Below are 26964 nucleotides of genomic sequence, written 5' to 3'. Positions count from 1 at the left end.
TAAATATATATATAATAGGGGGATTTAGTCTTACTGAGTGTGCGTTATATGCTTGTGTGTACCATGGGCTTTACTTACATGATCTCATTTAATTCTCCCAATAATCTCTCAGGTTTTCACTTCTACAAATGGTTGGTTGTGTGGCAGGGACATGTTCACTAAACAAAATGTACTTTTCAAAGCTTTCACCAACCAGCAGTTTTAAGCCTTCAGGGACTCTAAATGCAGATAAAGGAAATCAAATTTTCCTGGCTGAGGCAGCTAGAGATTATTTGAAGGAAAGACAGAGACGATATTCCTGAGGTTCCTCAATGAGAAACGTTTGTAGCATAAAAAATGAAGCTGTCTGAGAGTGAAGCATCCAGTTGATGTGAAGTGAGGGGAGATGCAGAAGACCACCCAGACTTGCAGCTAGTACCCATTTGACCTAGCCTCAATGGCCTGATAATCAGAACTCAACTAGAGGAAGATTAAAAAAAAAAAACAAAAACTTTTTTTAGATAAAGGAAACGAGGGGAAATTTCTCCAATTTGATGAACTTAACCTATACTCATGGATATAGTAGCTCAAAATATCAACTGAGAGGGAAGGAGTCTTCACATGAAGTATCAATGCTATCCCCTCTATACATAGGTTAGATATTGTTGTTGTTAAGTGCCGTTGAGTCGATTTTGACCCATAGTGACCCTGTATAGGGTCTCCAAGGAGAAACTGGTGAACTTGAACCTTGTAGTTCAAACAACTTTGTAGTCTGATGCATTAGTCCACAGCACCACACCAGGCCTCCAGCGTAGATAGGGACAGACAACTTATATATTGGCTACCTAAAATGAGGGGGCGATGAAGGCATGAAGTGACTGGCTTACAAGGTTTCAAGAAGGAGTTTAGTTTAAGAGGGTGTGAGAGAAGATAAAGGCCCCACTCAATAGTTTTCATCTTGTCTAGATGGGTTTGGTGAAGAGATGGAGATAAGATTCTTATGATTCATTAGTGAGAAATTGTTCTCCTGACAAATTGATACTGTCACAATTGTAAAGATAGAAGTTTTGCAATGAAAATGGGGGAGCAGTTAATCATGCAGTCCAGAAACAGAGGACCCCAGGATCATGAAGAGAGAAGAGCACAAGCAGAAGTCGGGACCCTATCCAGAGAAGCAGCGATACCACAGATGGAGGTAGAAATGAGGACATGGAGAGGAGGAACAGCTGAGGAACCTAGATTCATGGAAAGAGAAGGACTGAGAGCTGGCGGTCAGGAGGCAGGCTTGCAGAATGTGCCCTTTGGTGGTGTAAATTATTATACATGCCTGAATGTTTTGAAAAAAAAAAAAACAAAAAAACTAAACAAAACAAGAAGAGCTAAACTGAACAGAGAGAAATATTGTTAATTGATGGTACATGGAGGGGATTATAAGCAATGCAATGAAACGAAGATATAAACAGGGTAGCTATGGGTCAGAATTGACTCGACGGCACATAACAACAACAAGGCAAAAGAGACTGGCTCATCAGTGACAATCCCCTAGGAAGCTGTATCCCTGTGAATGAATAAGTTCTTCACGCTAGGATCTTCCTGCTGTGCTCCTCAGAGCCTGGACTGTGTTGCCTAATTTCTTTGAGTTCCTGGTGATCCTCCTTGCCACAGCTTCCTCAGCCATCCTGGCTCTCGTTGTGTACATGGATTTTTCTAGTCCTTGACCGCTAGGTCTGTTTGAATTACAACGTCACTGGTTCAAACTCACAAGCCACTCCTCGGAAACCCTATACAGGGTTGCTATGAGTCAGGACCGACTCAACGGCACTTGCTAACAACAACAGAGAGTAACAGAGCAAGTGGCTTCTCTGTCCTATGAGATGGTCTCTGCACAGAGAATACACCGCTGGCTTGAGTGATTTACCCAGACATTTCTCAAAGGGTGCATTCAACCACAATGCTGCTTGCTTTCATCATGATGTGTCTGAAATGTCTGAAGCCTGAACCACCCCCTTGAATCCTTTCTAGTCACCTGTTGTGCCAATGGGCAACAAGGTAGGACCTCCCCCTAGCACCATGCCATTCATTCAGTCACCTAGTCTCCATAACTGTGGCAGAATAAATTCCTGTTCTTTAAAGGAACCCACATGTGGGATTTCTGTGTGGCAGTGCCAGATAGCTAAGAACCTGCTGACCATTCTTGGGAAAACTCTTGGTGTATTTTGAGTAAAGAGGTGTAGCAAACTAGATAAAGATATTTAATGACTAGCCTCTCCAGATGAGTATTTTGCAAGCTTCACTTTGGTCTAATTTTACCACTCATAAGTGGGCAATAATTTACCTTGGATAGAAGCTAGGTTAGGAAATGCTTAGTGCATTTCTCAACAACTTGAGGACAGAGCTATTTGATTGGACATTTTAAGTGAGTTAGTCAATGCATGTAGCATTCTTCAAAGTTGACCTGCTGGCTCTTCACTCCTCCCTCCATACAATTAAACATACTTCCTACGTTTCAGGTAGCTGAGAAAGTATTCACATTTTACGAATGAGTCATGGAAAAATACAAGTAATAAATGCCACATACAGTGACGATTCCAGCACCTTACTTTTAAAACCATACTAACAAAAGAATGGCTAAGTCACATGTTACTTTTGGTATTACTGCCAAGGTATATTATTTTCTTCTCTACAAAATACAGTATAATTTAAAACAAATAAGTTTAGGACTGTCTCGCATTCCTCCCCCTATCTGAGATTTCCCATCCTGATCACCATTTTTAACTTTTTCATTCCTGTTTTAGAGATAGTTTCTCTGCTTCTCTCCAAGGACAACTCCTCTTTCTGGGCACTGGCTCTCATCTGTCTTTCTTGGCAGTATTTTGTTACCTTATGTATTCTTGTCCTCTTTTCTCGCTCATCATGACAGTTTTGACAAGGGAGTGGACGTGAAGAGGATAAGGCAGGAGGGATTACCCAGTAGAAGGGTGGTCATAGGGGTTGACTGAGGGTCTGTGGAGGATGGGGGGGGGCAGTGCTTACCCATACCTGTCTCTTCTCTTTGTGATTTAGCCAGCTTCTGATACTATCAGCAGCGTATTGGAACACACAAATGAATGTTGCTGTTGTTCAGTGCTGTTGAGTCGGTTCTGACTCCTAGTGACCTAATGTAGGGTTTCTGGGGAGTGGCTTGTAGGTTTGAACCACCAACCTTGCAATTAGTTTGTGGTTGGTTAGTAGTCCAGTGCTTATCCTACAGCGCCACACCAGGAGTGAATAAGATTTAGGACAATAACTCTTTTCACTTAGTGGAAGACTGAGACGGGGAGAGAAAAAAAATTCTCAGAATTGTCATAAAAATAGGAGAGAAGGGAAACAAAGATATGAATCTCAGGACTTTTTAGAATACAGTTGGCCGAATCTCTAGATTCTAGGTATGATTCCTTAGACCTATGAAAAGTAGTATTGACCTCCCTTTGGCTTGTTCTGACTTTTTAAACCTAACTTTCTTACCGTCCTTCCTCCTTGTCTCTTCTTGGCATCTCAACACGTATTACTTCCATCTCTTTAAAAAGACAGCGGAATTCTAATTTTATTTGGGTGTTCAGTCACCTCCATGTGTCAGAAGAAACTGGTCTCATTCTAGCACTAGGGGCAGACTTTGATTTGTCTAAGCTGGATTCAGTGATCGTGTGTTTGGGAACAGACAAGTTACTCAGTTCTGGCCAAAGCAACATGAAGGCAAGTTTGCTGGGGGGCTTACAGGCAAGTTTTCCTCATTCTTAAATCCTTGGAAGCCCTCTACTGGGTGGCTATAGGTCAGAACTGACCCCATGGCACCTAACATACAACAACAGATATGAGGATAGGGAGGGGAGTGACCCCTTAGTCCTACAGGACATAGTCATGGCTTTACGTGAGGTCTGTGATCATGAAAGGAGTTAGTCTGAGGACGAAGCCAGATGTTCAGGATGGCAGAGTGGGAAGAAGGAAAGGTTCGCTTTTGAGCCTTCGCATGGTCCAGCACATTTGTCTTCTGCATCGGAAGCTTGCCCTATTTCTGGACTTCTTGTTATGGGAAATCATAAATTTAATTATTGTCTAAACCTGTGATTTTCAAACTTTGGATGTTTCTGAATCACTTGGAAGGCTTATTAAAATACAGACTGCTGGTCCCCACCCTCAGAGATTCAGTGGGTCTGGATTGGGCCCCCAAATGGGCATTTCTGACAAGCTCCCAGGGGATTTTGAAGTTGCTGGACTAAGAAAAACCTTTTGAGAACCACTGGAGTAAACCAGTTAGAGTTGAGTTTTCTGTTATTTGCAGTGGAGTGATCTGTCTTAATTAATTCATATGGTATCCTCTCACAGCATATAAAAAGACCCCACAACTTTAGCTACCCTAAATAGGATTTTCTGAGACTGTAAGTCAAGTGGCTGGGGGGAGGGGGGCTTGAACTGCTGGCCTTGTGGTTAGCAATCCAGTGCATATCCTACAGCATCACTAGGGCCCCTTTCACAGCATATGGAAAAATGAATCTATACAGGAAACAGGAAGGGAGGGTAACAAACTAGCTAAAACTGGTGTAAGCCAAAGGGAAGTCAATACCTACTTTCATTCTGTATTCTCTAGTTAATAATCAGAAGAAAAAGGTTTATCCATAACAATAACAATGGGAGGTGTTGTTGTTGTGGTTAAGTGCCATCGAGTCGGTTTTGAACCATAGCGACCCTGTATAGGATTTCCGAGGAGCAGTTGGTAAGCTTGAACCACCAACCTAGCAGTTCAAATGGCTTTGCAGTCTGACACATTAACCCACAGCGCCACACAGTGAGAGATAGAAGTACTGATTATTCCTTTCTACAACAACAGAAAAAAAGATTCGTTGTTATTGTGTGCCACTGAGTTGAGTCCAACTCATAGTGACTCAGTATAGGGTTTCCAAGGAATGGCTGGTGAGTTTGAACTGCTGGCCTTGTGGTTCAAATTGATATCCTACAATGCCACACCAGCCCTCCGGGGGAAGGGGAGGGGTAGGTTTAGGTGATAGCAAATTATCTACCACTCCTCTCTGGTAGTCTGTCATACTGTGGCAACTTGTGTGTTGATGGGATGCTGGAAGCTATGTGGCCAGTTCTTTAAATAGCAGAAGGGTCACCCATGGTGCAGGCTTCATCAGGGTTTCCAGTTGGAGAAACTTTAAGAAGAAGGGGAGGCGGATCACTTCTGAAAGGCTGTTGTTGTTAAGTGCCTTTGAGTCCATTTCAACTCACAGCGACCCTGTATAGGATTTTCAAGGAGTGGCTGGTGGATTTGAACTGCTGATCTTGGGGTTCAAACTGACCTTGTGGTCCAGTGCTTATCTTACAGCACCACACCAGGACTCTTGAATGGTTAGCAACAAAATAGCTTATGACTAACAGCGGAGCATTGTCTGATATAGTACTGGAAGATGAGCCCTTCGGGTTGGAAGGCATTCAAAATATGACTGAAGAAGAACTGCCTCCTCAAAGTAGAACTGAGCTTAAAAATGTAGATGGAATACAGCTTTCAGGACTTTGATTCGCTGAGGGGGCGTGTCTCAAAATGAGAAGAAACAGAATCAAATATCAATTAAAAATCAGAATTCAGAATGTACAAAGTGTGAATCTAGGAAAACTGAAGATCTTCAAAACTGAAATGAAATACATGAAGATCAATATCCTAGGCACTAGTGCCCCATACATCTGTTAGTGTATCATAAGGTGGTGGCTTACATGCTGTGATGCTGGAAGCTGTGCCAACAGTTTTTCAAATACCAGCAGGGTCACCCATGGTGGACAGGCTTCAGCAAAGCTTCCAGATTTAAATATAGACTAGAAGAGAAAATAAGCTGTTCAGAAGAATAAGCTTCTGAGGGATCAGCCCTGAAATTTTTATGAACAGCACTGAAACATTGTCTGATATAGTGTTGGAAGATGCTCCTCAGGTTGGAAGGCACTCAAAATATGACTGAGGAAGACCTGCTTCCTCTAAGTATAGACAACCTTAATGATATAAATGGAGCAAAGCTTTCAGGATCCTTATTTGCTGATGGGGTATGACACAAAATAAGGAGAAACAGCTGCAAACATTGACCAATAATCAGAACATGGGAATGTGTGAACTATGCCCCTCGGACACTAGAAGTTGTTCAAATGAAGTGGGACACATAAAGATATCCAAGGTATTAGTGAGCTGAAATGCAAATGTATTGACTATTTTGTATTAGACAATCATATGGCTTACTATGCTGAGAATGACAAATTGAAGAAGAATGGAGTCAGATTCATAATCAAAACATTTCAAGATCTATCTTGCAATGCAATGCTGTCTGTGATAGGATAATAGCTATACATCTACAAGGAAGACCAGTTAGTACAACTATTATTCAAATTGACACACCAACTCCCAAAGCTAGTGATCAAGAAATTGAATTCTGTCAACTTTTTTAGTATTAAATTGATCAAACATGGTATCCAGATACATTGATAATTATTGGTGGTTGGAAAGAAAGAGGAGGTTTCAGAAATTGGAAAATATGGACTTGGTGATATAAGTTAAGCCAGAGATTGTATGACAGAATGTTGCAAGACCAACGATTTAGTCACTGCATTTGTTTTCAACAACATAAATGTCAACTATAAATGTAGATCTTGCCAGAAGGAATACACAGGAGTCAAATTGACTACATCTGTGGAAAAAGATGATGGAGAAGGTCAATATCATCAGTCAAAACAAAGGTAAGAGCAGAATGTGGAACAGACCATCAATTGCTCATATGCAAATTCAGAATGAAGCTAAAGACAATTAAAACAAGTCCATGAGAGCCGCAAAACGTACTTAGGTATATCTCACCTGACTTTAGAGACCATGTTAAGAACAGATTTGACACTGAACGCTAATGACATACAACCAGAGGAATTGGGGGATGATATCAAGAACATCATACATGAAGAAAGCAAAAGGTCATTAAAAACACAGGAAAGAAAGAAAAGACAAAAATGGATGTCAGGAGAGACTCTGAAACTTGCTTTTGAGCATAGAGTAGCTAGTGCCAATGGAAGAGATGATGAAGTAAGGGAGCTGAACAGAACATTTCAATGGGCATCTTGAGATGACAAAGTCAAGTATTAAAGCAAAATGTACAAAGACCTGGAGTTAGAAAATCAAAAGAGAAGAACACGCTCAGCATTTCTCAAGCTGAAAAAAACTGAAGAAGAAATGCAAGCAATACTGAAGTTTGCAATACTGAAGGAGTCTATGGGTAAAATATTCAACAATGCAGGAAGCATGAAACAAGACAAGATGGAAGGAATACACAGAGTTAGTGTACCAAAAAGAGTTGGTCAACGTTGAACCATTTCAGGCGGTGGTGTATGATCAAGAAATCATGGTATTGAAGGAAGAAGTTCAAGCTGCACTTAAAGCACTTAGTGAAAATCAAGGCTCCAGGAATTGACAGGATGCCAATTGAAATGTTTTAATAAACTGATGCAGCACTGGAGGCGTTCATTCGTCTCTGTCAGAAACTTAGAAGACAGCTAGCTACCTGATCAACTGATTGGAAGAAATTATTTTGCTTTTTTTTCCCATTCCAAAGAAAGGTGATCTAATAGGATACGGAAATTATCCAACAATATTTTTACTATCAGATGCAAGTAAAATTTTGCTGGAGATAATTTAAAATGGTTGTAACAGCACATGGACCAGAACCTGCCAGAAATGTAAGTTGTATTTAAAATAGGATGAGGAACCTATCGCTGATGTCAGGTGGCTGGAAGCAGAGAACACCAGAAAGATGTTTATTGCTGTTTTATTGACTATGGTGGTGGTGGTGGTTATGTGCTGTGGAGTTGGTTCTGACTCATAGAGAACCTGAACAGGGTTTCTGAGGCTATAAATCTTTACGGGAGCAGAAAGCCTCATCTTTTTCCCATGGAACAGGTGGTAGTTTCGAACTGCTGACCTTGAGGTTCACAGCCCGATTCGTAACCACTACCAAAGCTAGAGGCGTTTAACTGTGTGGATTGTAACAAACTATAGATAATATTGTGAAGACTGGATATTCCAGAGTACTTGAGTAAACTATACATAGACCACGAAGCGGTTGTTAGAACAGAATAAGGGGATACTGTGCAGTTAAAATCAGGAAAGGAGTGTCCCACACTTAATTTCATTTCTACACTAAGCAAATAATATAAGAAAGTGGATTATATGAAGAAGAGTGTAGCATCAGGATTGGAGGAACACTCATTAACCTGTAATGTGCAGATGATACAACTTTTCTTGCTGGAAGTGAAGAGGACTTGAAGTACTTACTGGTAAAGATTACAAAGCTTTTAGTATAGATTGCACCTCAATGTGAAGAAAACACAAATCTTCACAATCAGACTAATAATAATAATAATAATAAGTGGAGAAAAGATTGAAATTTTCAAAGGCCTCATTTTACTTAGATCCACAATCAAGACTCATGGAAGCAGCAGTCAATAAATCAAAGGACATATTGCATTAGGCAAATCTGTTGCAAAAGACTTCTTTAAAAAGCATTCAAGAGCAAAGATGTCAGCTTGAGGACTAACATGTGCCTGACCCAAGCCAGGGAATTTTCAATTGCCCTGTATGCATGTCCTAGGGTGGTATTGTAGTTAAATGCACCAGACTGCAAAGCCGTTTGAACTGCAAGGTCTGGCGGTTCAAGCTCACCAGCTGCTCCTTGGAAACCCTATACAGGGTTGCTATGGGTTGGAACCAACTCAATGGCACTTAACAACAAGATATGCATGTGAAAGCTGAACAATGAATAAGGTAGACTGGAGAAGAATCAGTGCATTTGAATTATGGTGTTGATGAAGAATATTAAATGTACCATGGACTGCCAGAAGAATGAGCAAATTTATTTTGGAAGAAGTACGGCAGCCGGGTTGCTCCCTAAAAACAATAATAGCAAGACTTTTTCTTTTATAGTTTGGATCATGTTTTATAAAGTGGAGGGTCAACGACAAAGAGGAAGACCCCCAACGAGATGGATTGACGTGGTGGGAACAATAATGGGCTCAAACATAACACCAGTTGTGAGGATGGGGCAGAACTGGGCAGTGTTTACTGCTTTTGTGCACAGGTCACTATGGGTTTGAAGGTACCTAACAACAAGAATACAACAATAACAAATTTATATGTAAGAGAAGTAGAACATACCTCTAGATGTCTGCCACTGTTCCGTTAGGAATATCTCTACCATTCCCCATCTACATTTTTGCAGCAGAAGTTGCCATTTGTACATTTTCCTCACCATCATCCACCCTACCCTGTGGGCACTACCACACCACTGTCTCAACCTGTTGATACAGTTAATTGATCTAGAGGAAAATGCTGGGGGGTGGGGAGGGGAGGATGAGTGGTGATGGTGGGAGAACACCAGGAAATATGGAATTGGGACTGATAAAGTATCCATTTGGTAACTCTCAAAGTGGTAGGATTTGAACTATGTTAAGACTTGGAAGCTGTTAACAACCATTTGCTGTCATGTGGGTTGGGAAAGAGAGAAAAACAACTTTCAGTGTAGGAGAAAATTAGACTAGATATGCAGAGAAAGAAGACCCCTATAGATTTCAGAAGGATGTTGTAGAGAGCCTTTAAGATCATGGCTATGAAAGACCTACAGAAGTAAAATGTGTCCTAAAAATTATTAGTTATTATAGTAATAAATCCTTAAAGGGTATGATAATAGGCATGCAAATCAAGATTACTGAATTAGCAAATGCAAGAATTTACCAATAGAGTGTCTTCTAAGTAGGATGCTAGAGAGAACCAACCCAGACTGTATGGGCTAGTCAGCTGTGGAAATAGCATGCTTTAAAAGATGTTTGAAATTGTGGTTGTGGTTGTAGTTGAGCAGACTTAGTAAAATCTAAAGCCCAGTCATGGTCTTCTCATGACTGATTGTGAAAGAAACGAAATAAATCAACTTTATTGACAAAGAAAGGGAGGTACAGCCTGTTGTCAAATAATTTGTTGGTGGATTTGAACACTGTACAGGATTCTGGGCACCCTGGCTGGTGGACATTGAAAAATACTTGGTCTACTTGGCACATAGGTGATTACAAAGGAGAATGAATGATCTAGGCTCTCGTAACACATACATCAGGGTCATCAGCTAGTTAGAGTACCTTGCTTTGCTCCTCTGCCCACTAAAAAAACCTTCTGACATGGCTTCCCAGGTACATTGTCCTACTGAGGAAAAAATGCATTGATCACAAAATATGTATTATTATTTTTTTTATTTGGCAGTCATAATTCTCAAGGTCATGGGGTTATCTCCTAGCTTGTGTCAGTCCCATAGAGTCTAACTCTGGTTTGTGTTAGAGTTTCTGGGCCTACAAAGCAAGGGTCAGAACCCCTTCTCTGAATTCATCATGTAATAACAAATTTGGCAGAAAGTCACAGAGTGTTCCTCTTTGTTGTCCCTAATTTCTTTGTATCATCTACAATTAACTCTCACTACTAGCCATCATATTCATGCATTTCCTGAGTTCTCTGTCCTTCTCTACCCTCCCTTAGAGTAACCTTCCCACTTTCTTGTTCCTGTCCTTCCTGTCATTTCCTTCCTTCCTGTCACGGTTATGTTTGGATGTACCAATTGTGTCCAGGCCTTAAGAAGTTAGCGTGACTTCATAGGAATGTTTGCTGTACATGTTAGAAATTCATATATTTATCTACAGTCACACTTTTAGAAACTAGATATATATGTATATAAATACACATACTTTAAAAAACCAATACAATGTAACCATTATATGAATACATATAGAGAAATTGAAGCCAAGGAAATGGCTCACATGGTTGTAAAGGTGGGAGAAACTCAGATCCATTAGTCAGAGGACCCAAGGCTGGCAGGTTAGACAGTCGGCAGGCATGCAGACAGGCAGGTTGATCTTTCCAAATATTGACATTCATTATAATAAGCTTGTATTTATAAGTCCATAAATATTACTATCCATATAGTCTGTGTACAAAGCTAATATTCTAAAAATATCAGAAGGAGGTATTAGATTACAAATCTATGTCTACCCCAGAGACTGGCACTTATCCTTGCTCTAAGAATATATAAATATATTTATATAAAATCTAACAATATTTAAGATTTTGGAATCCATTATATATGTAGTATTTGAACAGTAACTTACTTGAATTGGACCTGCTTCCTGGGTTACCCTCTGAGTTGGGGAATAAAGTCTGAATGGCAAGTTGGACTGCTTTGACTTCATCTTGAGGTTTCATTCTACTCCACTGAATCAAATGGACATGTTTGGTGCTCTTTGGAACTCTAACATCACTCTGGTAAAAAAGAAACCCACAACCAAACATGCACACGTTTACCAAGTAGGAAGGGAAAAAAGTCAGGTTGTCATGTGATTTCATTTTCACTCCTTAGAAACTCTTCAGTTGTTATGAGCAGGCCTAAATATGCTAATTTTATTAAAAGTAAAATGTTACCACTTTATTGGGTTACAGCATTCTCAGTAGCTAAAAATGTAGTTATCTTCTCTTTGAATTTATTAAATTTGGGGAGAATTTATTGCATCATTACTTACCTCTTTGTTGAATAAGAAGGAATGCTGGTGGCACTGTAGATGGGTTACTGACTGCAAGGTTTGTGGTGCAAACCAACTGGCTTAGCTCCGTGGGAGACAAACGAGATTCCCTTCAAGATTTAGAGTCTAGGAAACTCTACATAGGTCTCTATTTGTTGGAACTGACTTGATGGTAGTGAGTTTTGTTTTTGTTTAATACAAAATGAAAAACAAACCATCTCATCTGTTTTTATTACTTGAAAACCAATGTTTTGTTGAATAAATAAAACTCTGACTACCATTTTACCTAAGACTGCCTTTGATCATCCGGGAAGCTGGGTGATGTGAGTAACTTGGTGGAACTATTAGAGGGTGAAGGGTAACAGATGCAAAGCTGAGGTGGCCTCCAAGAGTTAAGAAACAAGTGTCAGAAAAAGAAGAGGACACCAGACCAAGTCACACTTTCTTTTCCTGAAATCTCCACTCAGCACTAATATAAATAAGCATGTTTTCCAGGTGTCACAAGCCAGTGTAGATGAAAGAGCCTCTCCAGGATTCAATAGGGTTGTGAAAATATGGTGTGGGGTGATCTGGTCTCCAGAGTTGCCACGAGCAGGCAAATAGGAGATCTTACCACTGTCACTATCCACTTATTAGAAAGGGCTTTTCTAGGACGTAGGGACCAGTCCACAGGTCCATGGCAGTCTAGATTCCAAGTTCCTCTAGACCAATCCACCTCTTCTGTTTTGATTTTATCTTGGTGGTTAGTGTTATTTCTCTGGAGTCTCATCCCTAGTATGGTGTGTATCCAGGCTAGTGGGGATCAGTAACTGCTGGAATACTTACTGGGTTTTTGTATTGGGTCACCCTAGACAAGTCTACTCGTCAGGGCTTGGATTTCTTTTTTTTCTTCCTATTTTTACTTTTTATTGTAATTTGTGTTAAAGTTTACAGAGCAAATTAAGTTTTCCATTCAACTATTCATACACATTTTGTTTTGTGATATTAATTGCAAACCCCATAGCGATTGGGTTTCAAATGATGCAAAGTCAAACCTTGACAACTGCAGTAGTTAAGGTTTTATGTCAACTTCACTGGGCTAGGATTCTCAGTGGCTTGGCAGTTGAAATGTAGTTATCCCCATGATGAGATCTAATACAATGTCATCAACTCTATGATGATAAGTGCTCTGAGCAGATTGAAAAGAAGTTTCCTCAGGGTGTGGCTTGCTTGCAATATATTGGACACTCAGGCAAAGCTTGCTTGCTCTTTGCTGGGTCTGGATCTTGCATCTAGCTCATCCCCCAACCCCCAGTTCTTTGGACTTGAGGCATTGACCTGCTCTATTAACTGAAGTTTATGGGAGATGTCAGAAGCCTGCCATCTTGCAGGCTCAACCTGCCTGCCTGCTGACTGTCTAATCAGCCCATCTTGGTTCATCTGCTCCTGGATGTGGGACTCTCCCACCTCTACAACTGTGTGAGCCATTTCCTTGATTTAAAGTTCTCTTTGTATACTTATACATAAGTTTCACTTATTTTGCCTTTCTAGAGAACCCAGCTGTGATAGTTAAGGTGTTGCATAAACTTGACTGGACCAGGATTGTCAGTGCTTTGGCAGTTGATATGCAGTTATCTCCATAATGAGATCTAATATCATGTAATTAACTCTATGATGAGGTCTGTTATGAGCAGCCAATCAATGGAAAGGATATTTCCTTTGGGGGTATGTCCTGCTTCCAATTTATTAGACACTAAGGCAAAGTTTGTTTGCTGTCTACTGGGTCTGCATCTTGCTTATCCTACGATCTCTGGTTTTTTGGACTTTAGCCAGTGACTTGTTCTATTACCTGAAAATCCTGGGAGTCCTCAGCAGCCAGCCTTCTTACCTGTCAGACCTGCCTGTCTGCCTCCTTGACTGTTGGAACTGCTAGACCTGCCTGCCAATCTTGTTTCATCTGACCTGGACTTGGGACTCTCTCACCTCTACAACTGTGGGAGCCATTGCCACGATACAAACTTCTGTCTTAAGAGATGTCGAGTCAGTTCTGGCCCATAGCGACCCTGTACAGATAGGGTTTCTGAGGAGCAGCTGGTGAACTTGAACCCCCAACCTTGACATTCAAACCTACTTTGCAGTCCAGCTCATTAACCCTCAGAACCACACCAGGACTCGCTCTCTCTCTCTCTCTCTCTGCAATGTTTATATCTCTCTATACACAGTTTCACTGGTTTTGCTTCTCTAGAAAATCCAGTCTAAGATACTATCCTAAGACAGCCACTAAGAAAAGCATCACAATGAAGCAGTTTATGAAATTCAATTTGAGGCAGGCTTCCATGGGTGGGCATCTCAGGGGTTTATTTCATTTCTCCCTCTTTGTGAAATAAAGATACCATACCTATCGCTCAGTATTTATCTGACATGAATGAGGTAAAACAGGTGTAAGCAAGGGGTGTCTAGTTCTTGGTAAATATTAATGAATAACTGAACAAATGAATAAAATGCATGTTCTTTATGCTAGATGCATACTGATACATGAATGTATGTCAAACCTAATATGAAAATTGCAGGCCACCACCCTCTTCCCATTTCATCACAGGGTTTTCTCTAACTTTTAAGACACATGTCCCATCAGCCATGGAAACCATGTTGATTAAGAAACAGAATCATAATTAGATTATTTCTCTCTATTGCTTAAATAAAGAGCTCTGGTAGCGTAGTGGTTATGAATCGGGCTGCTAACCTCAAGGTCAGCAGTTCGAAACTACCAGCTCTTCCGTGGGAGAGAGATGAGGCTTTCTGCTCCCGTAAAGATTTGCAGCCTCAAAAACCCTGTGCAGGGTCGCTGTGAATCGGAACCAACTCCACGGTACTTAACAACAACATTGCTTAAAATGCTCCATTAGCTTCCATTGTGTATATAGTAAACCTCAGTTCCTTACCACGGCCCACAAGGCCCTCTGAACTGGCCCTGCCCACTTGTAGCTTTGTCATTTCACTCTGCCTCAGGGACTTGTACTGACTGTTCCTTTGCTGTTCCTGCGACAATCAGGCCTTCGCTGATTCCCCAGTCTCAAGCTTGAGTCACACTACTTCCGGGTTACCACTGATCACTCTCTGATATTGTTTATTTCTTATTTATGATCTATCTGCCTCTACTGGAATATAAGCAACAAGATTCAATTTATTATTAATTAAATAAATAAAACAGTCCATTGAGTTGATTCTGACTGTTCACAGCAATCCTACTGCTGGTGTTGTTAAGTGTGCTGAGGCAATCCTGACTCATAACAACCCTGTATAGTGTTCCCAAGGCTGTAATCTTGGCGGAGGCAGAAAAACTCATCTTTTTCCCATGGAGCAGTTTGTGGACTTGAACCAAAAGCCTGTGATTCACAGTCCAGTGCTTATCCTATGGAGTCACTGTGCTCTACCATAGCTGTCCTATAGGACAGTATAGAATGGCCCCATAAAGTTTTCAAAACTGTTATCTCTACAGAAACAGAGTGCTACCGCTTTCTTCCAAGGAGCAACTAGGGGTTTGAACCACTAACCTTTTAGTTAGCAGTCCAGGGCTTAACAACTGCACCACCAGGGCTCTTTTAAGACCATAAGCCGTGTCTAACCTAATCATAGCTTTATTATGTGGAATAGTATCAGGCAGTTGTCATTAACTGCCATCAAGTTGGTTCCAACTCAGCCACTCTGTACAGGGTTTCCGAGGCTGTCAATCTTTGTGGGAGCAGAAAGCCTCATCTTACTTCCTCAAAATGGCTGGTGGGCTCTAACTACTGATTTTATGGAACTCAGTTCAGTGCTTATCCTACAGAGCCACTGTGCTTCCATATCTGGCAGTAGGTGCTAAGTGAATGAATTTTTATTTTATAGCATTTTAAAAAAGTATTAGGTCTTTATTTTCCCATAAAAAATGAGCCCTGGTGTAGAACTGTAGGATAAACACTGGGCTGTTAGCCATAGATCGGCAGTTCAAATCCATGAACTGCTCTTGGCTGGTTGCTATGAGTTGGAACTGACTCGACCACACACAACAACACTTACAAAAAATATTATAACACTGGAATCTGGTTTTAGTAATATCTCAGGCAGTAGTTCTGTCCTGTTGGAGAATCAATGGTTTACCCTCACCCCTAAACTCTAAGCTCGTTTGGTCACTGTTTGGCACCCCTCCCCCCCATATCTAACACATTATGTGGCTTGTGGCAGGTGTTCAGTCACCTAGTGATGAGTGGCTCTGTAGCTAGGCAATGTTATCCTGTTCCCATTCCTTCCCAACACATTCTTAGAATTGCTCAATTTGGGAAACACAGGGAGGAAGTAAGATAAATGATGTTACATTGTGAGGACTGCAATCAATGGGATGAAACAAAATGTGTATGAACTGTTGAATGGAAACTGATTTGCTCTATAAACCTTCACCCAATTCATAATAAAAAGCAAAATATATATATTTTAAATTGCTATATTTATTTCTTATGTTCATGTTGGTTAAATAAACTCACCCTCAATAAGTTCTTAACTTTCTGAGGGAGCAAATAATAACTATAGAACAAATAAACCGTTGCCAGTGAGTTCATTCTCATTTGTAGAGACCCTTTATACCAGGGATGGGGAATGTCTGGCCCATGGGCCATATAAGTCCGAGAAATCATTTGGTCTGGTTCTGCCAAGACAACTGCAGGCAGGACTCGAAAGTCACTCAATCTAGGAGTTTTTTCCATAGCAACATAAACGTATATTAAGTGATGTTACAAATATCTAACTGGCCATTGGCAGAAAAAGGTTCTCCGCTCCTGCTTTATAGGGTTTCCAAGACTATAAATCCTTATGTGAGTAGACAGCCTCATCATCCTCCTGCAACCTTGTGGTTAGCTGTCCAACACCTGTAGAGCAACTGACAACAAAGCCATTAGTTCCCTTTCCCTAGAACTTACCTCATATGTGACAATGCACTCCACAGTCTGATGGTCTGCTATTCCTGCAATCCACTTCTCCATTACAAATGGGGGCTGAAAAACAAGAGTTAGGGAGCTGGACTGCCAGAGTACCATCTACTCTTCTACACTATTATCTCTGAGGCCAGTTGCCCCATACAAGATTGGAAAATAGAGGAAGAATGCTAGATTTTCAGGAGAACCATGTTGATTCACATCTGATTATTCTCAATGTGCTTGTGTTTTCAAGCATCAGCAGAAGCTTTCTCACAATTGAGAGAAAGCTTTCACAAATATGTTATTATTAAGTGCCGTTGAGTAGATTCTGACTCATAGCGACCCTGTATAGGGTTTTGGAGGAGCAGCTGGTAGGTTTGAACCACTGATCTTGAGATTAACAATCCAGTGTTTATGCTACAGTGCCACACCAAGACAGCAGACCAAGAAGTGCCTTCTTCTTTAAGGGCATTCAGAGGCTAGTTTAGGGTTTCTACAGCCACTCTGCTTTCTATTATCTGTTGAACTGCAACTGAAGAAGCTACAGAGACATTTCCCCAGGTTAGTGTAGCTGCTTATACCTTTGATTATACTGTTAATTTTGGTGAAATGGTCTCTATCAGAAGCAAATCTTCTCTCTTCTCTCCTCTTTAAGGCTACAAAGGGATGACTAGCTGTCATGCTGAGTACAAAGCAAGTGCAGTAGAGATTTAACTGGGCTACTTATTTAGTTTTTAAATTAGGATTATTGTTTCTGTGGAGGTTCTATTTGAAAAAATCTATAGGTTTTGAGGGGTCTGCCTCAATGCTATCTCTCCCATGTGCCCTATTAATTTTGGTGTGTGATTTTACAGCAGATGTGGTTTATTAGTATATGGCCTTATAGCAGAAACACCTATATTCAGTTTTATAATGCCTATCCTACCCACCCTATAACCTCAATGGCCTTCTTTGGGCCTTGCAGCAAGGAACAACTGCTGCCACAGACAGCACAGGTTGGAAGGACAGAGAAAATATCTTTCCAGTATTCAGGGCATAAAACACCATGTCCAAAGGACATGTTGTTAAGTGCCGTCAAGTTGGTTCTGACACATAATGACCCTGTATAGGGTTTCCAAGGAGCAGCTGGTGAGCCTGAACCGAAGAAGATAAGGGATAGTTAATACTGGATTATAATTTTTACAAATAAATTATGTCATTTGAATACTCCCAGTTAGTTACACAGGGGATTCCAAAAAAGAAAATCAAATTTGTCTACTTGATGAATCCATATGTAAATTAAAAAGACTTGGGTGTTTAGAGAGAACACATTATAAGCCTAATGCTGTGGCTTTGAAGAATCTTGTCATTTCCCTACTTCTGTTTGTGTCCTGGAACTTCTTTGGTAGAAGATCAATTTCCTTCAATGAAACCTAGTACACAGTTAATCTTGTACTAGAGATAATGACTAAAGTGAAGTTTTTACTGTGACTGTCCAATTGAGATCATGGTTATTTATCTAAGGCTGTTGACCTATGACAGAGTCTCACACATATTTATGTTAGTGTGATTGGAATGGACATTTTTCCATTTTGAGGACCAAGCTAGCATTTCTGCCAGGCTTTCTTCTGTATTTGTTGTTGTTAGGTGCTGTTGAGTTGCTTCTGACTCATAGCAACCTCATGCACAACAGAACAAAACAATGCCCAGTCCTGGGCCATCCTCACAATCTTTATCAAGCTTGAGTCCATTGCTGCTGCCACTGTGCCAATATTTTTCATTGGGGGGTCTTCCTCTTTTTCACTGACCCTCCACTTTAACAAGCATGATGCCCTTTTCCAGGGACTGGTTCCTCCTGACAATATGTCCTAAGTATGAAAGACAAAGTTTTGCCCTACTTCTTCCAACAAACATTTGTTTGTTCTTTCAGTCCGTGGTACTTTTAATATTCTTCTCCAACACTATAACTCCAATGCATCAGTTCTTCTAAACTCTTCCTTATTCACTGTCCAACTTTCACATGGATATGAAGCTATTGAAAATACCAAAGCTTGGATCAGGTGCACTTTAGTCTTCAAATTGACATCTTTGCTCTTGAACATTTTAAAGAGGGTTTTTTGCAGTAGATTTGCCTAATGCAATATGTCATTTGATCTCCCGACTGCTGCTTGACTGAGTGTTGATAGTGGATCCAAGTAAAATGAAGTCCTTGACAACTTCAGTCTTTTCTCCATTTATCATGATGTTATTTATTGGTCCAGTGGTGAGGATTATTGTCTTCTTTACATTGAGCTTCAATCCATACCGAAGACTGTGGCGTTGATCTTCAGTCAGTATTTTAAGTCCTCTTCACTTCCAGCAAGCAAGATTGTATCATCTGCATATCACAGGTTGCAGTCTTTATATTTAGACACACTTTTATCACTGACTCTAGTAAGTTCCATGCTTCTTTTTCTCTCTAGCAATCCCTAGGTGTGAACTCACAGAAGCAATCAAGACTTCAGCACATGCCTCAGAAATATCTTCACTTTAATCCTTCAAGAAATCAACAAGACACAACCAAGAAAGCCTTCCTCCTTATAAGTCTTTCAGAGTTTAAAATGACCCAAAGTTTGAGGTAAATATTTTTATCATTAGCATTTTCTTTCTTCTAATAAATGTCAGAATAAGCAGAAAGAAATGTAGAAGAAAAAAAATTAAAAACATTAAATGATGCTTTTTTTTTTTTTTTTTTTACAATGCTTTGTAGTTCATACAGCATAAGTAGAACTTTAACAAAAAACGATTGTGATTTCAGTCTGGTAAATAAAATGCTTTTCAACAGCCAGCTTGAGGCTGAGCATCTGAGAAACACAAAAGCATACTGCTGGGGTATTTTAATGTCTTTGTTTGATATCTGGAAATTCAAAAAGGCTTTTAAGACATAAATAGAACCCTTACCTTTGTCATCTTTAAGGTCTCTGCATCAGGTAAGTTAGTGTTGAATGTCACATCTTTTATGTAGGTTACTGCAATTTCATCCCCATCCATCTCCATATACATTTTCCACTTACAATCCTGGAATTAAAAGCAAAATTATAGAATTTAAGAAAGTGAAACAAGTTTTTTTTAAAGTCTCAATGTTTTATAACATATGAAATATTCTAAATGAAGTATTATTAGAGTGTCATTTTTTTTCTTCCTTATTCAATAAAAGGTCATGATTTCAATCCCTTTGGGTAGCTAAATAACCCCCAGTTAGTACAGTTCTGAAACAAAAATTATCCATTATGGATTGGATTATGTCTCCCCAAATATGTGTTCAGAGTCCTGGTTTGGTGCTGGGGATTAATGCACTGGATTGCAAAATTGGTGTGTACCATATGGTCGGCAGTTCAAGTTAACCAGTTGCTCCTCGGAAACCTTATACACTGTCGCCATGAGTCAGAACTGATTCAGGGCACTTAACAACAACAAAATATGTATTGTATATCCCAATCTCTATGCCTGTGGTTATGATCCCATTTGGGAAGGGGATATCTTTGTTATGTTGATGAAGCAGAATTAGTGTTAGTTATATCCTAAATCAATTTTGTTTGAGATATAAAAGAGATCAAACAAACAAACTGAAGAATCAGAGATTGGGTGAGCTAGAAGCCAAACATGGAGATCTCCAAGGAACCAGGAAGAAGCTGAAGACACAAGGACTTTCCTCCAGAGTCAGAGAAAAAGCCTTCCCCTCAAGCCAAATCTTGGAATCTGGACCTCTAACCACCTAAACTGTGAGAAAATAAATTTTTGTTGTTGAAGTCATGGTTATGGAATTTCTGTCATAGCAGCACAAGATAATTAACACAGTGTTCTACTATAGGAATTGCAAACTCAAAATTCTAAAGGGGCCACACAGATGATAAAGATGAGAAAAGTTAGCAACTTTCATTATAGAGCCTTAAGTGGTCATCTTTCAAAATAGATACAATTAAGTTGCATCTTAAACACTGTAGGCATATTTTTCATAGTCACAGAGAAATGTGATCTTTTTTTGAAATATAAGTCTTTTTTGATCTCGATTTTTTTTTCAGTATTAATAATGACATAGACATAAGCAACAGTTCACTTTCCTCTTCACAGGATGGAAAACAATATTATAAATGTGATGAAGAATGAAATTGACATGAATGAAAATTGACAAGCAGTTTGACTACTGAGGAATCATTGGGTGGGGTAGGACTAAAGAGCAGTTGCCTTAATGGATTAGACACTACTCAGCTTCACTAGAATGTTCCTGTGAGAATATAAACACAGTTTTGCTAGGTCCTTTAATATTTCATAAAAAGCTGGAAAACTCGATTCATATGTGAAACTCCTTAATTTTTTTTAAATTAGCCTTTTATTGTGAATTGGGTGAAGGTTACAGAACAAATCAGCTTTCTATTCAATAATTCATTTAAATTTTGTTTTGTGTCATTGATTGCAATCTGCCCCCACAATCAATTCTAGTCTGTCTTTTCCATGTCTATTTCCTTTTTTTCCTAACCCTTCCAGCCTCCTGAACTTTGCCCTTAGGCAAATGCTAAATTTTTATCTGGAATGGTTGATTGTGATAAGGAATGCATAGTGGTATTGTTCTCCTTATAGACCTCTGGTAGCGTAGTGGTTATGAATCAGGCTGCGAACCTTAAGGTCAGCGGTTCGAAACTACCAGCTGCTCCGCGGGAGAAAGATCAGGCTTTCTACTCCCGTAAAGATTTACACCCTCGGAAACCCTGTACAGGGTCGCTATGGGTCGAAACCGACTCAACAGCACTTAACAACAACAACAACAACAATTGCTGGACTGAAAACGGATCCACTGAGGTTCAGTTCCAAGCTTGAAGGGTCAGGAAAAGTCATAGTCTCAGGGGTTTCCTGAGTCTCTATCAGACCAGTGAACTTGGTCTTTTTTTGTGATTTTTGAGCTTTGGCACATTTTTTAGTTTTGGCTACATTTTCCTCCTACTCTACTCAAAACCTTCTAATGTGGTCCCTTTCAAAGTGGTTGGTAGAGGTAGCTGGGCACTATTTATTTCTGGTTTCAGGAAGCTGAGGTTTGTGTGGTCCATTAGTTCTTTACAATAATGGCTTTCATGTGTTCTTGATTTTCTTTATTCTTCTTTGCTCCAGATGGAGAGAGACCAATATCTGCATGTTAGATGGCCACTAATAAGCTTTTAAGACCTCAGTCACTACTCACCAAAGTAGGATGTAGACTACATGGACTACAATGGTGCCAATTGACCTTGATGTCCCCTGAGAAAAACCTCTTGATTTTGAAATAATGGTAATCACATTTAAAAAAAGAAATCCATATAGTAAAAAAGTGTTCTATATCATTAGAGAAATGTAGTGGTTACGTGTTGGGCTGCTAATCTCAAAGTCAGCAGTTTGAAACTACCAGCTATTCCACAGGAGAAAGATGAGGCTTTCTGCTCCTGTAAAGATATACAGCCTCAGAAATCCTATATGGGGTTGCTATGAGTCTATTGTGTCACCATATACTCATATATACTCTTATACATAAGCTACTCACAGCGCCCCCTGGTGTAACAGAGGCACATAACCAACGAACAGCCTCACTATAAGGAGCCCTTGTAGTATAGTGGGTTAGGAGCTGTGCTGCTAACCACAGTGTCAGCAATTTGACTGCCAGCTGCTCTATGGGAGAAAGCTGAGGCCTTCTGCTCCCGTAAAGATTTACAGCCTCAGAAATGCTAGGCAGGATTGCTCTGTGTCGGAACCGACTCCACAATACACAACCACCACCACTACCACAAACTAAATATAATGGCCAAGAGTGAGACTATCAAACGTTCACCACAATATGGAGAAGTTGGAACTCTGATGTATTGTTGGCGGGAATATAAAATGGTATAGTAATTTTGGAGCAGGTTTTGGCAAATTTCATGTAAAACTAAATATACATCTATCCTATAAGCTAGATATTTTACTCTTAGATATTTGCATAAGAGAAATGAAAGAAAAAAAAGACATATAACAATATTCTTAGAAGCTTTGGTACATTCAGAGAATGTTCTATGTACTTCTTAACAATAAAAAAGGATAAATTGGTGATAACGCATGAGTAAGACAAAATGGTGCAAACTGATGAATTACCATTAATATATATGGGAAAATAAACTACCAAATGATCCCAAATAACACAAAATCTAAAATGAATTTAACATATAGCAAAAGCAAGAATGATATAATACACAGTCTATATCAAATATAAAAAAAAATATACAGTGAAGGTCCCAGGGAAAGAGTTTGGTGATATATACATCCAAGTATATATATTCCTTCTGGTGAGGTCCATGTGTATACTCACTTTTATGTTGTTTTAAAAAGATATTTGCAACAAATAAGCATTTGTCTTACAAAATTCTATCCAGCATCATTTCTAGTACCAAAGCCATATTTTCCAACTACTGATCCTTCCACTTTGTTTTCAAGTTTCACATTCCAATCACCAGTAATGAACAGCGAAATTATACTGTATACTGCTCTTTAAGGGAACCTTGAAAAATTAATGCTGAATGCTAGTTTTGCTTTCCATGGTTTTTTGTTTGTTTGTTTGTTTCATAAAAAGTGAAATTCTCTTTAGATTTCTGTTGGCTAGCAAAAGCTTGTCACACTGTGGTGACTTGCATGTTGCTGCGATTCTGGACTCTATACCACCATTATTTTCAATACCAACAGGGTCATCCATAGTGGACAGGTTTCCGCTGAGTTTCCTGACTGAGACAGTCTAGGAAGAAATGAAAGGCGGACCACTGCTGAATATTTAGTCACTGAAAACCTTATGAATAGCAGTAGAGTACTGTCAGATATATTTTCAGAAACCCTCAGCTTAGAAAGCACTCAAAATACGACAGAAGAGCTGCCTTATCAATACACAGGTGATTATACTGATGTGAATGTAGCAAAGCTTTCAGGACTTCCATTTGCGGATGGGGCACAATTCCAAATGAGTTACAACAGGTAAACATCCATTATTAATCAAAACACGGAATGTACATAAGAAGTATAAATCTAGGATAATTAGAAGCTGTCAAAAATGAAATGGAATGCAAAAAGATCGATATCCTAGGAATTAGTGAGCTGAAATGGACTGGTAAATAGCCATTTTGAATAGGATAATCTTATGGTTTACTATGCCAGAAACAACAAACTGAAGAGGAATGACATCACATTCATTATTAAAAAGAAGATTTCAAGATCTGTCTTGAAGTACAACGCTTTCTGTGATAGGATAATGTCCATATGCCTATAGGGAAGACCTGTTAATGCTACTATTACTCAAATTTATGCATCAACCAACAAAGCCAATGGTGATGACATTGAAGAATTCTATCAACATCTTCAGCTTGAAATTGATCAAACATGAAATTAAGAATCGCTGTTCATTACTGGTGATTGGAATGTGAAACTTGAAAACAAAGTGGAAGGATCAGTAGTTGGAAAATATGGCTTTGGTACTAGAAATGATGCTGGATAGAATTTTGTAAGACAAATGCTTATTCGTTGCAAATATCTTTTTAAAACAACATAAAAGTGAGTATACACATGGACCTCACCAGAAGGAATATACAGGAATCAAATTGACTACATCTGTGGGAAGAGGCAATATAGAAACTCAATATATCATCAGCCAAAACAAGGCCAGGGGCAGTCTGTGGAATAGACTATCAATTGCTCATAGGCAAATCCAAACTGAAGCTGAAGAAAATTCAAACAAGTCCATGAAAGGCAAAATATTACTTTGACTATATCCCACCTGATTTTAGAGACCACCTAAAGAACATTAGACACCAGAAGAGTTGTGGGATGACATCAAGAACATCATCCATGACGAAAGCAAAAGGTCATTAAAATGACAGGAAAGAAAGAAAAGACCAAAATTAAAGTCAAAAGACCAAAATTAAAGACTCTGAAACCTGCTCTTGTGTGCAGAGAAGCTAAAGGGAGTGGAAGAAATGATGAAGTAAAACAGCTGAGCAGAAAATTTCAAAGGGCAGCTCAAGAAGACAAACCCAAATATTATAATGAAATGTACAAAGACCTGGAGTTAGAAAACTAAAAGGGAAGAACATGTTCAGTATTTTTCAAGAAGTGAAAAAAAGTTCAAATCTAAGGTTGCAATACTGAACGATACAGAAAGCATCAAAAGAAGATAGAAGGACTATGCAGAGTCACCATTTCAATAGGTACCATATGACCAAGAATCAATGGTATTAAAGGAAGAAGTGCACGCCGTTGAAGGCATTGGTGAAAAACAAGATCCAGGAATTGACAAAATAAAATATTTCAACAAACTGATGTAGTACTAGAGGCACTCACTCATCTGTACCAAGAAATACGAGAGACAGTTAGCTATCTGACCAACTGATTGGAAGAGATTCATATATGTGCCCATTCCAAAGAAAGGCAAACCAATGGAATGCAGAAATTATCAAACAATCTCATTGATATCATGTAAGTAAAATTCTGCTGATGTTAATTTAAAAAAACAATTGCAGCAGTACATTGACAGGGAACTGCCAGAAATTCAAACTGAATTCAGAAGATGACTTGGAACCAGAGATATAAATGCTGACATCAGAAGGATCTTGGCTGAAATCAGAGAATGTTGTTTAATTGTGCTTTATTGATGGTGCAAAGACATTTGACTTTGTGAATCATAACAAAATATGGATAACGTTGTGAAGAATGGGTATTACAGATCATTTAATTGTTCTCATGAGAAATCTGTACATACACCAAGAGATGGTTGTTGTTGGTAGTTATGTGCCGTGGAGTTGGTTCTGATTCATAGCAACCCTGCACAGAGTTTCTGAGGATGTAAATCTTTACGGAAGCAGAGAGCCTCATCTTTCTCCCTCAGAACAGCTGCTAGTTTCAAACTGCTGACCCTGATGTTAGCAGTCTGATTCGTAGCCACTAGTCTTTGTAAATGGAACAATGGGATACTAAATGATTTTAAATCAGGAAACATATGTACCAGGGTTGTATTCTTTCACCATACTTACTCAATCTGTATGCTGAGCAAATAATCCAAGAAGCAGGATTATCTGAAGAATTTGGCATCAGGATTGAAGGAAGACTGATTAACAGCCTGTGATATACAGATGACAAAATTTTGCTTGCTGGAAGTGAAGAGGAGTTAAAATATTTACTTATGAAGATCAAAGACTTCAGTATGGATTGCACCTCAATGTGAAGAAAACAAAATCCTTACCACTTAACCAATAAATAACATCATGATAAATGGAGAAAAGATGGATGTTATCAAAGACTTTGATAATTAACACCCATAGGAAGAGCATTAAGAAACCCAACAATGTATTGCATTAGGCAAATCTGCTGCAAAAAACCTCTTTAAAGTGTTCAAGAACAAAGCTTTCAGTTTGAGGATTAAAATGGACCTGACCCAAGCCATCGTATCTTCAGTCATGTCATATGCATGTGAAAGTTGGACAATGAATAAAGACGACAGTAGAAGAATCTATGTAGTTGAATTATTGTGCTGGTGAAGAATATTGAAAGTACTATAGACTGCCAGAAGAACAAACCAATCTATCCTCTATGGCCAGAATGATCGTTAGAAGTGAAGATGGCAAGACTTTGTCTCTCATTCTTTGAACATCTTCTCAGAAGGGGTCAGTCTCTGGAGAAGGTCATCATGCTAAGTAAAGTAGAGGGTCAGTGAAAAAAGGAAGACCCCCACCCCCCACCCCAATGAGATGAGTTGGTAAAGTGACAGTAACAGTTGGCTTACTAAGCTTTGAGCATGTTGTTGGGTATTTAAACTATATTTTTTATTTGACCTACATAATTACCCACCTAACCACTGCCATCAAGCAGATTTTGACTCACAGTGACCCTCTCTATCTAGGGTTTCTGAGACTGTAAATCCTTAGGGAGCTGTTTGACAGGTGACTTTAGGGAAGCAGTACAACACTTATTTTCTCTTTAAACACGTGAGAAAAATGAAGCTCAGGAATTTGCCTAAGATTATGTGGCCAGTAAGTGGTGAAAGTGGGAATAAACAGCACAACTGGTCTAACTGGTCTAACTCCAAAGTTAGAGTAGATATTCTACTAACTGGTCTAACTCCAAAGTTAGAGTAGATATTCTAATGTTGTTATGAGATGTCAAGTCAATTTTTAACTCAGAACAAGCCCAATAATCTTATGAATAGCAGTGGAACACTGCCAGATAGGAGAGTACTGAATATCAAAACATGATGAGGAACACCAGAACATTGTCATATACAGTGCCAGAAAATGAGCCCCTCAGGATGGAAGTCACTCAAAATATGACTGGGGAAGAGCTGCCTCCTTGAAATAAAGTTGACCATGATAACACGAATGGAGTAAAGGTTTCGTGACCTTCATTTGCTAATGGGGCACAGCTCAAAATGAAGAGAAACAACTGTAAACATCCATTAATA

General features: G+C 39.3%; 1 protein-coding gene across 1 annotated transcript in view; it reads right to left on the bottom strand.

Moving 5' to 3' along the window:
* The window catches only part of LOC102842505 (mitogen-activated protein kinase kinase kinase MLT-like), a 244632-nt gene that overhangs the window by 1893 nt on the left and 215775 nt on the right, over positions 1 to 26964 (bottom strand). Inside the window, exons 17-19 of the mRNA XM_006866647.1 lie at positions 19434 to 19550; positions 16518 to 16592; positions 11179 to 11329 (exon numbers count right to left, since the gene is read on the bottom strand). Coding sequence (XP_006866709.1) covers positions 11179 to 11329; positions 16518 to 16592; positions 19434 to 19550 — 343 coding nt within the window. The remainder of the gene's footprint in view (positions 1 to 11178; positions 11330 to 16517; positions 16593 to 19433; positions 19551 to 26964) is intronic.

The sequence above is a fragment of the Chrysochloris asiatica genome, unplaced genomic scaffold (genome assembly GCF_000296735.1).
Source record: "Chrysochloris asiatica unplaced genomic scaffold, ChrAsi1.0 scaffold00094, whole genome shotgun sequence".
Taxonomy (NCBI): Eukaryota; Metazoa; Chordata; class Mammalia; order Afrosoricida; family Chrysochloridae; genus Chrysochloris; species Chrysochloris asiatica.
The sequence above is the reverse complement of the archived record's forward strand: the minus strand, read 5'-3'. Positions and strand labels throughout refer to the sequence as shown.